This window comes from Epinephelus lanceolatus, chromosome 11 (assembly GCF_041903045.1).
Source record: "Epinephelus lanceolatus isolate andai-2023 chromosome 11, ASM4190304v1, whole genome shotgun sequence".
Lineage (NCBI taxonomy): Eukaryota > Metazoa > Chordata > Actinopteri > Perciformes > Serranidae > Epinephelus > Epinephelus lanceolatus.
The window spans coordinates 4826150-4842504 of NC_135744.1; the positions used below are offsets into that span (position 1 = coordinate 4826150).

The following is a 16355-nucleotide window of genomic DNA, read 5'->3' on the forward strand; positions in this document are numbered from 1 at the left end:
GTCTTGTTTTATTTGGACCAAGAAGTGATCATATTTGAATGAGAGAGTGGAGCTGTGGAGGAGCGAGGGGTGCAGTGATGCCTTGCAGACAGCCTGTCACTCAAGTGGCCCTGCCCCTTAATATACGTAACTTTAAGTCTTGATAAAATGTAAACAAGTGAGTTATATAAAAACTCACTCCCTGTTCAGTTGTCATGAATGCTGAAATTAGCTATAGAGACCAAAACCGTTTTTTGTACTTAGGCTGTAAACATGTTGTTTGCTGTAAAGTTGGACATTTGAACATGGGGTTCTATCTGGACTGAGTGGCTTCTGGAGCCGGCCTCAAGGGGCCAATCGATGAACTGCAGTTTTTGGCCCTTCTGTGTTGGCATCATTTTTCAGCCCCGGAGGCTGCTGCTTGGTTATGATGCATTCTTACCAGATTGATTGTCCTTTTGTTAACCTGCAAGGTGTGGACCCCCACCGAAAAAGGAAATGAACTGTGTCACAATATGAGACTTTGAAAGTGTTGTCATTGTTAGTGTGGTCACTCTGCTGATGGAAGGCTGAGACAGACTCAAGTCATCACTGTTGCACGGTTGCATTTTTCCAGTTGCAAAATACCTTACTGTTGTGATTAAGAGGCAACACCCAGGGCTGAAAAATATAGTAGACACAGAAGTGCCAAAAAATGCAGGTCCTTGAACAGCCACTTGAGGCTGGCTCAAGAAACCACACAGTCCCCATAGACCCCCATGTTAAAATGCCCAACTTTACAGTAGAAACAAACATATTCATAGCCTGGTGTGAGAAAAAACAAAACAAACAAACAAACAAACAAACAAAAAAACAGTTTTGGTCTCCATAGCTCATTTCAACATGCATCACAACTGCACAGGGGTGAATTTTTATATAACTCACCCATTTACATTTTATTAAGGTTTAAAGTTATGCATATTAAGACCGCTTGAGTCTGTCACTCAAGCGGCCCATCCTTAATATGCATAACTTTAAGCCTGTCTACTGATAGTGTCCTTGGCTTCTCATTCAGATCCTCCTCTTGCTCCTCCAGAGTGCCAGCCTCTCGACCAAATATGATCACTTCTGGCTCCAAAAATCCAAGAAGCCAAACTTGAGGCTTCAAAAGAGGAGTTGACACACTGACTGGTGATGTAACAGTAGCTACGTCCATTACTTTTACAGTAGGGATGTCCCGATTGGGTATTGGCGCCGATCACGTTATGTTTACAAAATCGGAATCGGTAATAAAAGATTGGAGGAATCAAAACAACAAAAATGGCCAATTTTTTCATCTATGTTGTTCATTGTTGCCTCCGCTTCCCAATGTATAAAATTTGGCAATCCTGTATATTTTATAAATATATTTTTTTCATAAGACAGTGGTTATCAGCTGATGGCTTGCTCACCTCCAGACACACCCACTGGTGATATCGGCTAGTGAGATGGCTCGATCACCTGAGCCCAGTTAGACCGGCCCCTATATTACGCCGCTCCTGGCAGTATGGCGAGAGTCGCTGGCGAGTGAGAAATGAGCCAGAAGTCCTCTGTGTATTCGGCCTACCACGGCATTTTACACCGCTCAAAGTCCGCGAAATAGGTGCGCTTCCCTGTGGAATATCATCCATCCGACCACCGGCCTCACCCCAGATTCCCCGCCATGGATATCAAGGGATCCTACGGAGCCTCCACACCCTAAACAACGCCGGAGTGTTACAGCATTCACCCACGGTCCCGTGAGTTGGCAAAAGCCAGGGGTTACTTTTCGTTTCATTATTCCTTACTTGGAACCTTTGGGCCGGGTTGATATATTGTTTTGAAACTGAACTGAGTCAGAGCGAACAGTGGATTTTCTTTACTTCCTTGTTTACAAGAAAACCTGGGGTGGAGTTTTCTTTTGTTTAGCGAACTGTGTGGATTGAACTGAGTTGAACTGTGATATGTTATTTGGAAATCCTGGAGTGGAGTTTTTTGTTCGAACTGGATTGAACTGACTGAGCAGAACAGAGCATCTCTTTTCTTTGGTGTATACTTTCTTGAAACTGATTACAGTTGTATTTGTATTTTTGAAAATTGAGTATAATTCTTTTGTTCTACAGAAACCAGGTAAAAACAATTTAATTTTGGTGTTAAGGGACCTGTTTTATAGGTTTTATGGTTTCTTTGTGGGGTTTGACTGAGTAAAAGAAAAATATTTGTTTCGTGTGTCAAACTGCTACAAAAGATATAGGCCTATTTTGTTTGTTGAAGACAAGAAGAAGATATTTAATTTGTTTACATTTTGTGCTGCTGAACCACCAATAAGCTTTTTGGATACTATTTAAAAAATAAACAAACCTTATGGGACAATTTGGATGCATTCTTTTTTTTCTTTCTTAATGCTTTGCAAAGTATCAGATCGGACTCGGTTTCAAAATAAAGGACTCGGTATCAGATCGGATGCAAAAAAAATGTGATCGGGACATCCCTATTTTACAGGCCAGGGTTGTAATTTTTTTTTCTGGCGTTATATCGTTACAGCGTTGGGTGAGATGTGAGCATATTACTAATGTCATCGACTACAAACATTATCCCTGCATGATCTAATTTGTAGCGTTACATTTCCTCATCCATGTTTGGAGAATACTCTCCTACTTTTTGTGACTAACTTTTTTTTTTTTTAAAGATTATTTTTTTGGGCTTTTTGCCTTTAATGGACAGGGCAGATTGAAATGGGGTGAGAGAGAGTGAGTGGGGGTTGACATGCAGCAAAGGGTTGCAAGCCAGAGTCCAACCTGCGACCACTGCAGCGAGGCGTCGCCTGTGTACATGGGGCGCCAGCACTATCCACTACACTACCGACGCCCCTTTTTGTGACTAACTTTTATCTTTGGCAGGATCTAGTCTTAACTTTAAGGGGAAATGATAAACGTCATGATTCTAAGAATTTTTTCAGGATGTTGTCTCAGGGGGTCCACGTCATTGGTCCGACGGCCCATTGGTCCGACATCCCATTAGTCCGACATCCCGTTGTTCCGATATGTGATTGCCACTTTCTTTTTCATTTTAACCCACACCATGATCTTTTCCTGACCCTAACCAAGTGGTTTTTGTGCCTAAACCTAACCAGACCTTAACCACAGGGCATCATGATGATTTCGGAACAATGGGACTTCGGAACAATGGGTTTAATATGGTCAGAACAATGGGATGTTGTTGGACCAATGGGTTGTCGGAATAATGGGCTGTCGGACCAATGGGCAGTTCCCGTCACAGGAGCAACTCTTTGTACTGGAGAGCTTTGTGAATACAGCCCCAGGGTTTATGTAAAAAATTGTGTATTGTGTTTAATGTGCTTTACCTGACTGTCAGAGCCTGTGTATGTACTGTTGAGACATTTTCACTGATGTTGCTGATACCTTTAGTAATTGTAGCTTAAAAAATAGGTAGGAGTCATGATTAAAATAACAAAATCCTGAACTGTAACTCACAGTAACAGGCTTTGTTCTCTGTATCAGCTTAGCCAATTTGTTTCTATTCACAATTCAAATCAAGGCTTTTACACAGTCAAATGTGAAAAGTACCATGTCTAGTATTACAACTTTTCACGTGAACAATCCTCTAGTTTTGTTTGGGTCTGGAAGGTTAACTTACAAACCCTGTATCATTATTAGTGTAATACTGAACTGAACATATGACAGCAAAACTCTATCCTCGACAGTGAATTCAATATATACAAGATCAACAGCAAGCATAGAAGGACACTTAAAATCAAGAAAATGCAGCACTGATTGTGTGCAGTGTTTCACAGCATTTGACTGGCACTCTTCAAAGCCTTATACTAAGACTATCTACAAACATGAACCTGGAAGTCTCTCACAAACAGAAAGTTGGCTTTCCCAGCAAAGAAATTAAATATGTAACCCGGCTGATCAAGAAGCACATCTTGATATGATGATACAAGTCATTTTTTTTCATTTGTCTTTCTTCTGATTGCAAGGTGTAAATGCTTACAGCTTGATGCAAAGTGGTTAAAGTGTTACATATTTTTTTATCCACAACCAAATAAAAAAACAACACATGTTAGTATTTTACAAATATTTAAAAAAGTAAACCTTTATCTATAGGCATTTTAAAATATATTCCATCAAAAATAGTCTGACAAATTTCAACAGTAGAAAAGAAATGGTATACAAATGACAAAAGGTTTGAAGCAAAGGTAGAAAGGTGTCATGATAGAGTGACTTTGGAGGGAAGAGACTCCTCCCTTTCTACCTGTCAGAACAAAGAAATGTTTCATTTTTTTCAACTCGGTTGGTGTTTAAAACCATGCAATAATAACTGGAAAGTAACAACTCCATAATTTAGCAAAATAATTCAGTTGTGGGTGATAAAAGTTGACAAATGAATCTCAGTCCCTACATGTGTAATGGTCTGACATGTTGTTATCCTGTGAAATCTTGTCACCTTTGGCAAACTTGAGTGGTTGGATTTCAGTCATGCTGAGAGCTCCGAGCATGAACTGTGGCAGCTCCGTGGTCAGACAGCATGGAGGCCGTCCCACATGTCACATCTTTCACTCAGCACAGTTCTCCTCATAATCCTCTCCCTTTCAGATCACAAATGATGACTTGTGTCGGAAATCCCCCTGTAGGTGACATATAGCCAAACAGAAGCAATGTAAGAATTCATCATACTGCAGATATTCAACAGTAATATAGATATTCTTTTTCCACTTTCCTCTTGCACTTAAATGAATATACTGTATGTAGGTGTTGTATTTTGGAAGAAATTTTTCCCACACTCAAATCTGACAGTTAACAGCACTGCAAAGTAGGAATTAGCAACTTCTGTAAGCTAGCCAGGTCTAATTTTTTTTCTTTCTTTTTTTTAAAAGATATTTTTGGGGGCTTTTTGCCTTTATTTGATAGGACAGATATAGCATGAAAGGGGGAGAGAGAGAGGGGATGACATGCAGCAAAAGGCCATGGGTTAGAATCGACCCCCCAGCCGCTGCAGCAAAGACACAGCCTTTGTACATGGGGCGACTGCTCTGCCAGGTGAGCTAGTGGGCACCCCAGGTCAAGGTTTTCAAATGTAAACATCAGTAAACATGGATTAAAAGATGGCAGCAGCTTAAGTAGCATCCTTCTAGCCACTAAACAGGTGAGAGGAGGGAGCCATTGTACAGCAGGGGACTCTGGTGAGAGAGGGAGATGAGGCATGTGCTTTACGGACTGGTGTGAGCGTGACGGTGAGAATGTGAGGGTGCTGTCCTGTTCCTGCCGTGGATCCCTGCTATCACTGCTGCTTACAAAGCAGTCATTTTATATGCACCACAGTAGGTGATATGCAGGCCCATACAGAATCTGCGCCCGCAGAACAGATGATTTTAGGAATATAGATGCTACTTGTAATACTCAGAATGTTGTCACTGTGTCCTCCACCTCCGTGTGCATGTGTGTGACAACTGTGTGTTGTATTCACTTGGCATTAAAATCAAAGTAGGTGGTGTAGTGAGAAGAAAGATCAAAAATAAGATTTACCGTTCATATTATTTTTTGTTCTCTCCGCTCCATATTGAACCTTCCATTTGAATGGCCAGGTGTCCCACATTTTGTTGACTGACTTCAAACAAATGTTTACATTTTTTTCTTAAATTATTGAGGATTAAATATAATTTCTGATTCAAAGTTTCTCCTAAAATCTACTAAATAGTTCTTATAGCCTGCTTGATGTAGGTTTTAATGTATTGTGTGAGGTTATTTTTGCTCAAAAACAATTGATATCATGAATTAATAATCACATTACGAGCAACCATTCCACAGATTTTCGTTCTGGATCACTGCTGAAAACAAAATCCACAGATTCTGTTTGGGCCTGATGATGAGCCATATTCATAAACCTCTGTAAAGATTTACGCTATAAATCTAGGCACAAAGATAGAAAGATGCATATACACTTGCATATGCATCGTCATCATCAACATCATCAGATTGATAAATCATGGGCAGTTGAAAAGTTACTACAATAAACATTAAAAGAGAGAATAAATGATTTGGTTTAGACTGCCTATGTCAAACAGCCTTACAAAATGCTTCACATTAAAGGAAAAAAATGAAAAGAACATAAACACAGGGGAATCAGTATATTCTCTTTTAACAGCTTCATTTGCAATTCCGTAGGCATCTGAATCTAACTGCCATCTACAGACCTCATCCTCCGTCCTGACGTAGTCCACTCCATCTCCTTTAGCTGGAACTTTGTAACTGAAAGACACAAGGCACATCATGGTTGGATGGATGATGTTGGAGTAATGCTGGTAGAGAGGAATGAATGTATTTGTTGATCATGTAAATAGCAAAACATGATGTCTTACTTGTTCCCTGTCTGTTTTTGGCTGGAGAAGTAGCCTCGCTTGTATGCACAGCAGATCCCCACTGTTATACATAAGAGCACTACGACCACCACCAGCACTCCCAGTATAATCCCCACAATGTCAATATCATCTGTGGAGTTCAAGAAAGCATTGAGAAATTAAACACTAATATTTGATTAACCTTAAAAATCTTAAACAGCAGGATAACATAGTGGAGTAAAGTCCAGTGTGTAAGATTTAGGGGAATATACTGGCAGAAATGAAATATGATATTATAAGTATGTTGACTTTCATGTATAATCACCTGAAAAAAAGAATCATCGTGTTTTCGTTACCTTAGAACAGGCATGTCCCAACTTTTCCAAATGTGGGCCAGCTTAGATCATATAAAAATACCTGGCAGCCAGCTGCATCTTGCATCATATAGACAGATAAACGCAACTGTTTCGTCTTTCAGTGAAAAAGTATTCAACCGTCCACCACTCCTGAATGCACCAACCCTCATTCTTGTATTTAGATGTCTCTACTGTGGCCTTGTCAGCTACCTAGCAGAAAATATCTGTTGCTATGTTGCCTGTGGATTTTCTCATTCATCCAGGTTATAGTTATCTATAACATGTCTACTAACTCTTTGATAGTCCTGCAATTATGAGGTGAACGAAAAAATGCAAATTGATTCTTCTTCACTTATCACTGTTGCGTGGTAAGCCATGTAAAGTAAAGTTTGAGAAACAAAACGCAGGCGCCCTATGCCTGGTCTGCAAGCCACAAGTGGCCCCCGACTTTGGACATGCTGAAGATGAGCTGTTTATATCTACATATGGAGCGGGACCTCTTTCGTGGAGATTGCCATGTTGCACTGCAATGTTTCTACAGTAGCTCAGAACAGACGGGGTCTGCCCATTGGTCCGACATCCCATTGTTCCGACCATATTAAACCCATTGTTCCGATAATTCTGCTCCTGGTTAAAACCCTCTGAACAATGAACACTGAATGAATCCTGACCGAGAGTTCAAGCTTGGCACATGGGAGAAGTTTCAGCTGGTTGCAATCTGTAATCCTCCCCGCTACATGCCACTAAATCCTACACACTGTTCCTTTAAATGACAAAGCTTCAAAGTGTCTCTGATCCCTGATATTGTGTGGCAAACTTACAGACTTCCATCTTCTGGGGTGGACACTCAGAGTATCCTGCATCGTTCTTCGCTCGGCAGTAGTACTCGCCTGCATCTTCTTTTCTGACTGCGATGAACTTCTGCATGCCAGAAATCACAAACATAAATCTGATTAATGCAAACCCCTAATGCTCACACTGTCTGTGTTTGTTTGTAGAATGTTTTCGAACAAAGTGGATTGTGATCAGTATTATGACGATTTTTACGTATTCTTTATAGTATAATGGCTAAAAAAATGTTGCTACAGAATGAAACAGAATTGGACAGGTACACCTACAACTTTACTTTACACGGTATATCAAAATAAACGCTGTCATGATGCTGTCAGTCTTTAAGGCATCATACCAAAGAAGCTAGTGGTGCTTCATGACTTTAGCCTTTTCAATAGAATTACGGCCTTGTGGTTGCATGCCTCTGGGCACCAATCAAGACGCACCTACAGTTTGCATCACAGCTTCATGGCAGACATCCAAAATTAGTGTCAACAATTCAGTATCTGATCAAATGTTTCCCCTTCTCAGTTATAATATTGAGTGATGGCCAGAAAAGTGTTTTTGATTATTATGATGCCACAGTAAAGTTGACCTTTGACCTTTTGGATATATAATGTCATTTTACAGTCTATGGTCATTGCTTCATTGTTTTACCCTATTAGACATTTGTGGGAAGTTTTGTCATATTTAGCGAATGAATTCTTGAGTTATGGCCAAAAAAATGTTTTGTGAGGTCACAGTGACCTTTGACCTTGGACCACCAAATTCTAATTGATTCTGATCCTTGAGTCCAAGTGGACATTTGTGCCAAATTTGAGGAAATTCCCCCAAGGCCTTCTTGAGATATTGTGTTCACGAGAATGAGACAGGCAACGTCACAGTGACATTGGCCCTTGACCTTTGACTACTAAATTCTAATCAGTTCATTGTTATGTCCAAGTGAATGCTTGTGCCAAATTTGAAGAAATTCCCTGAAGGTGTTGTTGAGATATCGCATTGATCAGAATGAGACAGACGCAAGATCACAGTGGCCCTGACCTTTGACCACCAAAATCCAATCAGTCCAAGTGGACAGTTGTGCCATATTTGAAAAAAAATCCCTCGAGGTGTTCTTGATAAATCACGTTCACAAGACTGGGACAGATGTATGGATGTGCCTGACAGCCCTAAAACACAATGCCTCCGGCCATGGCTATTGCCGGCGTGGAGTGATAAAAGCAATATAAAACTGTGGGCAGTCTGCTGCTCTTTATAATGACATTCTTCTCACTGCACTCACTATTATTTTTTATCAGAAATGTTCAGAAAATGTGTTGTCTTTGTAGTATACATTTCCTTTTTCTTTTCTATTCTCCCTCCTATTTTATATGTGTACACCATGATGAGAAAATTAACCTTTTTTATATATTTTTTTTTAAGTTTGAGCAAAGCAAATCTATAAATACTATAAATAATAATAATACTATATTATTATAGCAGAAATAATGTATTATAGAATAATGAAAGACGATTGTGGTCTCTTGCAAAAAAAAAAAAAAATGAAAATGTCGACAAAATGACTAACAGGAAATTGTCTTGGTTTCTCCAAGTTTCCAAAAATGATGAAGCTTTCCTGGCCCAATAATATAATCTAATCGTGTGCAAAATATAGATTTCTAAATTGGTTGGTGGGCATTACTTCCTCATATGGGAGTGGCAGTAGAATGATAACTGTGTTTCTGTGAACAGTCTAAAAATAACAGTCAAAACCAGATAAGTACAGTTGAAAAAACATCCTCCAAACCTAATTGGTTTACAGCTTTGACTGTAAACTTCAATTGTTTGTACTGAGCTTGCAACACTTGCACTAGAGTTCCATAAAAAGGCAAACACCAGTGTGCTTTGGTGCGTCACATCTTAGAGGCCAGCACGTAGGTTGACAGCAGAGTGTTGGAGGCAAGCCGCTGAGCAGATCGAGCTGTGCTGGAAAGCAAGCGAGAATTGAGGAATGTGCAAACGAGGACAGTAGATTCCCCTCGTGGCTCAAGCCCTCTCGCACCATCAACTGTCTCCCCAAAATATCTGCCCCCACCCCTGGGCGTCAGGCCACCGTTCCTGCTGCCCCACCCTTGCTGCTCATGTGTGTCCTTGTCCAAACACATGCACACACATACTCACCAGAGTTCCTGTTTCTGCATTGAGTGTGTATGAGGAGTTGAAGAACTTGAAGCTGGTCTTCGGGTCATCTGGAATCTCTTCCCTGTTCTTGAACCACTGGTACTGAGACTTGGGGAAGCCCTCGTCCTCCACGCAGCTCAGCTCAGCTGACTTCCCAAAAGGCACTGATTTTGGGACACTGCATTTTGGCACCACTGGCTTTACTTTGGTGAGAAAAAACACGATCATTGTCTTCATGAGGAGCTTTACACTTGACATGAGTTATGTTCTGTCAGCATCACAGCGATAAACAAACTGACACATTCTTCCATGATGCTGCTCGCTCTATGATTGACTTTGATGCTTTAAAAAATCAGTGTCACCCTGACCACTTATGGTTCACTGGACTGAAAGCATTGACAGGATGGGACATGATTTTTGGCCTGTGCCAAAAAACGCAACCAAAACACGCGGCGCTTGCTTTCTTTAGCACTGCAATTCAAAGCAGATGCAGTTTCAGAGGTTTCCTCTTATAGCCCAGAACACGCCTTTGCAGCTGGGCAGGTCTGGTCATAACACATCCTCGTATGTATGCCAAAGGGTTGGTGCGACCTACAACACGGTTTCATCTTACAGCATCTAAAGTGTGAATCACTAAGCTCAAGGTCTCTCTTTAAGGGCACTATAATAGCTTCTTTTCTGCATCCAGAGGAATCTTGATCAAATTTTCATACGTCTTTCTCATATCTTTGACACCACATGCATTTAAGCTGATTATGCAGGTAAGTCGGAGTACCTCTTACAACAAGGTCAATCACAATCTCATCAAATGACTTCTGGTCGTCAGCAGCGGTGACCTCACAACGATATTTGGCTGTGTCTGATCTTGTGGCATTGGTTATCACTAATGTGGCAGGTTCTCTGATCACCGCTCTGTTCTCCAGGTCGCCTGTCAGAGGAAAACATGTATGACATCAGCACTAAAGGTGTGCAAAACTGTAGGTAACAGAAGAGAACTGTTTGTGCATTTTATATGTTACCTGAGATCCTCTTGTCAAAGTACACATAACTTGGTCCATCATTTGTAATCTTCTTCCATTCAATTCTGGGACTGGTTGTAGAAATGGACTCAATCAAACATGATAGCTCGATTTCTTCAAGATAGAGAAAAAAAAGAGACATGACAGGAAATTAAGTTAGGCCTGATGTGAAAAAGATGAACTCTATATGCTTTTTTGTGGCTCTTACTGTCAAACTCATCAGTCCACGGTGATTCGTTGTTTGTTTTCAGGACCACTGCAAACACGCTGTAGTAGCCTGCAAGACATGAGAGAAGAGGCAATGCAACATGACAACATGAGACTCTCCAGAGCATGAATTTTCATGATATGGTGATGATCTTATGCTATATGCACAATACCAGCTGACATCCACTGATGTGCTGTGTTTATTTTAACACTCTCCTTCAGGATGTAAGTTCACTCATCTTACATTTCTCAAACACAATCAAAATGAAGATAAACGTCGATCCCACATCAGTGTGATGATCTAAACGTCCTGGTGTTCTCTGGTCATGCTCTGTTACCATCCATCTTCCATTTTTAGTTGTGTTGGTCAAACCATTGTGTGTGTATGTGTGTGTGTTGAGGGTGGGGGTGCTGTTTCTATGCACAGTGGATAATTGCGCAGGGAGGCATGTGCCCTTTTCAGGGCAAGCTCACCATGCCAGTAGTTTAACCGCCTGCCGAGCCCTCCTCTCCCTCTCTTTCTTTCTCTGTCTCTCTCTGTCTCTCTCTCTCTCTCTGTCTGTCTCTGTCTCTGTCTCTCTCTCTCCCTCTGTGAGCCTGATGCTATTGCCCATGTGGGACTAATGGTGCAAAAGCACCCCGGAAAGATCTGTGTTGGTATGCGGTGGGGGGCTAAGGCCTTGGGAAGGGGCACTGCTGAATCATCCTGACAGCCTATGGTCCACAAACAAATACACACATAGTCAGTTCCACATGAATGTTAACTGAGAACATGCTCATGAACAAAATGATGGTCTGGCTCTTGGATGCAGGGTCACTCGAGCAGATTGGACTGTCACTGAAAAATCTATGGGATGCCTAATGTCCATTTGTGCAACCTCTCTTGCTGCCAACCCCTGGCTGAATCTTCAAAAGAAGCAATAATTTATTATAAAATGAATCATAACTCCTGTCAGCTACATCTGGCTTACAGCATACAGGCCACTCGAGTTGTGATACATCTCCGGTGAGTTTTAACATTTCTTGTTGGAAAGACAATCAAACACAAAATGATGACAATTATTCAAAGTGATGACAAAGTGACACAGAATGACCACAAAGGGACACAAAATGAGCATAAAGTGGCACAAAATGATGACAAAGAGCCTGAAAATGACCAGAAAGGGATGCAAATTGACTACAAAGGGACACAAAATGACCACCAGGTGACACATAATGAGCACAAAGTGACAAAGAATGATCACAAAGAGATGAAAAATGACCACAAAGGGATGCAGAATGACCACAAAGGGACCCTGAATGGTGCATACAGTATGTAGGTGTAGTCTGCTACTCATTAGTGGTAGAAATGGTCATGGGCCTTTCATTAAAAAAAGTGCTCAAATGGGGATATCCTGACCTCCACCAACTGTCATCTGGATACACAGCAGTGTCTAGGGTCACCTGCTAAAGCAGACAGGGTAAGCTGATTAGCCCACAGTCTTTCTGGAGATCATGACAAGACGACAGCTTGTTTTTAGCCACTGCTGACAGTAATAACATTGCACGGAGGTCAGAAGTAGGTCACACCTCGGTATGACAATAAAAGATCTACCCTGAGGAAGCTGCTTGGAAAGTTGAAGGTTGAAGCTCATGCTCTGACTATTAATATTCTTGTATCGGGTATAATGTAGGTTTTAACATTGTAAACTCATTTTCACAGGCCTTATTTATGCGCTTATTATGATTGATTTTACATGAAAGTGGAGATGAATTTTTTTTCTGGTGACACTGACTATGTTGGTGACAATAAGCATGAAGACAAGTCTTCAATTAGAAAATGTGGTTTCAAGCAGCCCTCCACACAAACATTCAGGATCCAGGAGCAAATTCTGTATCATGACAAGCTCCGGGGTGCTGCTCTGTAGCTCACCCTCACTGACCTTCATTCTATGGAAGTATTTTAGTATAATTTGAAGTTACTTGTAGACAACAGTGAACCTTTAGTAATTGTGATTGCTAGCGCTAATTTCAAGAAATATTTGATTTAGCCTTGTATCTTAACATGTATTTTATTCTGTGCTGCTCTACAACGGCAAAGACAACAAAGTTTGAAATAGGTTTAGCTCTACAGCACAAAATGAAAAAGTTCTTGACAACCTAAAAAAAAGTAGTGTTTTCTAACTGAGAACTTTAACAAAGAATTGCAAAGGAGCACAGATGAGAATCTGCACTCTTTTTCAAAAGTGTGACAGTCAAAACACCAGCAATCCAGCTGAAGCCTGTCACCTATTTAGCTTCCTCTCCACAGCCCTACATGCAGAGAAGCAGTCACAGGCACTTTAAAGCTGTGTGCAAAACAGAAATGCTTTTCATCTCCCAGTGTTTCTGAGAGCTGCTTGCACTGTTGCTACATTCTTATACAAACTTCCTCTAATGAAAAGTGACTGAACAGTAATCTGTTCTTTACACTGAAAAGCAGAAATATGACCGAATCTATGTTAACACAATGGTGCAGATCTCTGCTCTTCAATAAGACTCCCTGACAGTTAACCCTAATTCATCCAGGTACTTGTTAAAGTATGCTTTTTACTGCTTCTGACAAAAGCTTGTGTATGTGAGGCATGTCAGTGCTTACTTCTGAGTTTAAGTTTCAAATATACAGCATGTATTTTGTAATTTAATACCAAATCTATCTAGGCCAAGTATGCCAAAAGTCCAAAATATCAGAATACGCTGTGCTGAAATAGAATCCAAAGTTGACAATAAATTATTTCAGGTGATTAATTTAGTACAATGACTTTCCATTAAATGCATCACTCAGAAGTTCTGACAGAGCTAATGGAGTTTACCCCCTGTCCCTGTGCTCCTCCTTAATTCGCAGAGTATTAGTGCAGATTAGGTGCCTAAGTGAGCTTGATGCAGACATAAAAAGCTTGACAGGTCTGCCATCAAAACAGCTGTCCAGGAAAACACATAAAACCCCCACTCAAAAAGACTGGCACTGAGTTTCCTCTACATTATAACCAAAACTCATAAAATGGAAGAACTAACCACTTCTGACTGACAAAGAAAAATCACTACAATTATTCTTGTGTATTACAGAATAAAGAGACCTCTTTGTTTGGAAAGGAGCATTAAATGCATGTGTCATAATTCAGAATGTATATGATGCAGAGCAATGTAACAATTATAAATCACTTCATCACTAACCCTCTGCTCCAATGATACAGAACAGGGCACATCTGTTTTCCAACTCCTTCAAAGTGGCACTGTCTCATAGGTGAGTACTTTGAAAAGATATTTTTTTAAGAACTGATTATTGTTTTTTTTTCACTGATTAAAATGTCACCGTCTTTGTGTTATCTTTGATTTAAAGGAGGGTGCAGCGAAAAAGCAACACTTTGAAGGGACAGTTCACCCCAAATCAAATATACAAATTTTTCTTCTAATGTGTAGTGCTATATATAAATCTAGATCAAGGGTCTTCAGTGTTTTTCACCCCTTTTGTTGAGCAGGAGCAGGGACCCACTGCTACATATATTGTATAAAACTGAGTTGGACCACTGATAATTCCCTGAATATTTTCAGATCCTCTCTCATTTGGTCTAACCTCTAGCTGCTAAGTCAGCAGCAGCTGTAGCACGGTTAGGTGCATTAGCCTCAACCTCTGAAATTTTACCTGTGGTTTCTGAGGTGGATGGTGTGTCAGTCTATTGCTCAAAAAGTGACAAAATGATCCACTGTGGCTCACAAGAATGTCTGTACACTTGACAAACTGGTACTTATACAGCTAATTGGCCAAAAAGGTGCCCCACAGTAATTTAGCCCTAGCAAGCTCCCATGATTGCACAATGATTCATGGGTAACAGTTAGCCTATCATTAATGTTCTGTACTGTAAAATAAATAGGTTTTATGAAAAGGCCAATTTTTTCTTCGCCAATAATTGGTTGGATTTATGTTAAAGTGTATTTGCAAACACATTTTACTTTTTGAAAAAACAACAACCAACCAAAAAAAAAAAAAAAAATTAGGTTAGAATTTTGCTCAAAACCTATAGAGATAATTTGGAGTGGTGGTGAATCACTTGCAAGGACCCGCTGTCTCTACAGGCCCCTCCATCCCAGGGGCCCCAGTGCAACCGCTCTGCCTCCACTGTCTATATTTATACGCCTTACTCCTCTTTTCCATTTCATATACTCTCTTATTCTCCAGTTTAATGGAACTAGATGACACTCAGCTTGTGGTGCTCAAAGCACCCAAAGAATACATTTAAAACTCAACAGCAATTTTCATGACCTGGTTACTGGAGATAATCCACAGACCTTGTTGTGAGCAGTTTCATGCAAAAACTTTATTCTTTTATAACTGCCAACTGTGTCACTGCACAGAAGGAAAAGTGCATCTACTCATGAACAAGAGGCTTGTGCTGAGCTGAAATGTTAGCTAGCTCAGAAGTGCTAGGTGAGCTAGCAGTAGATGCACGGTGATAGGGTTTGGAGAATGTCGTACAGTAGAAAGAAAAGAGTTCCTACATGCAATTGCATACATCAAGGTCTGTGGATTATCTTGAGTAATCAACCAGGTCATGATTGATGGAAAGAGACATATCTGTTGAGTTTTTAAAAAGACTGTCGCTTTGAGCACAACAGGCCGAGTGACATCTAGTTCCATTATATAAGAGAGAAGGCAGACATCTCTGCAGCCGATATTCTCAACACTCAAGAAATCACACCAGAACTCTCTACATTAATAAAAAGCGCTACAGGTAAGAGGGAAATATGTATTTTTGATTTGGGACGAGCTGTCCCTTTAAGGACTCTAACTATTACAACATCCACATATACAGTAGTTTATAAGTAACATGCAGCATTAATTAATTTCTAGAGTGGGGAAAAAGTCACTTAACTTATTAGTGATTACAGATTGATGAAGTTAATTTTTAGTTGCAGCCCTAGTGATTTGCCGAGTCTCCTAGGCACAAGCGCTGACTTCCTAATCATTAACTGGCAGAAAGTAAAGTGGGATAAACAGATGAAGTAACATTGTATCATAAGAAGTCTTGCAATGTGTAAATCCTCCAAACAAATTGTTATTTAATGATGCTGATAGCAGTGATAGTGACAATTTGACTACCCTCCTAAATATTTGAGCAATCAGTTAAACAACTGCCTCCTTCTGGATAGCCTTTCAGCAAAGGTTGCATCTTTTTCTAACTGGATAACAGCGAGAAACAGCTGGACTGTCCAGTAAAGTATCCGAGCCTGATGAAAGCTCAGGAAGTGCTGAGTATGTGTTATGAGAGCGGTGTTTCCCATCTCTCCTCCAGTCTGTCTGACACATCCTTCCCTGATCATGTTATACTCATCCTGTCTGTGTCTCCTTGAATAGCCTCTAAGGTCTTGCCCTCATCGCTTGTACCAAAGGAACACATGATAACTACATATTTTTTATTTGGTCATTGT

The 16355-nt window shown here is 40.4% G+C and overlaps 1 protein-coding gene across 1 annotated transcript in view; it reads right to left on the reverse strand.

The window, feature by feature from the left end:
- Nucleotides 1-2861: 2861 nt before the first annotated feature.
- LOC117263301 (junctional adhesion molecule 3B-like) overlaps nucleotides 2862-16355 on the reverse strand; it is a 55949-nt gene continuing 42455 nt past the window's right edge. The window contains exons 2-9 of the mRNA XM_033636553.2: nucleotides 10912-10980; nucleotides 10704-10817; nucleotides 10460-10612; nucleotides 9685-9887; nucleotides 7515-7614; nucleotides 6359-6488; nucleotides 6194-6248; nucleotides 2862-4627 (exon numbers count right to left, since the gene is read on the reverse strand). Coding sequence (XP_033492444.1) covers nucleotides 4592-4627; nucleotides 6194-6248; nucleotides 6359-6488; nucleotides 7515-7614; nucleotides 9685-9887; nucleotides 10460-10612; nucleotides 10704-10817; nucleotides 10912-10980 — 860 coding nt within the window. The 3' untranslated portion in view covers nucleotides 2862-4591. The remainder of the gene's footprint in view (nucleotides 4628-6193; nucleotides 6249-6358; nucleotides 6489-7514; nucleotides 7615-9684; nucleotides 9888-10459; nucleotides 10613-10703; nucleotides 10818-10911; nucleotides 10981-16355) is intronic.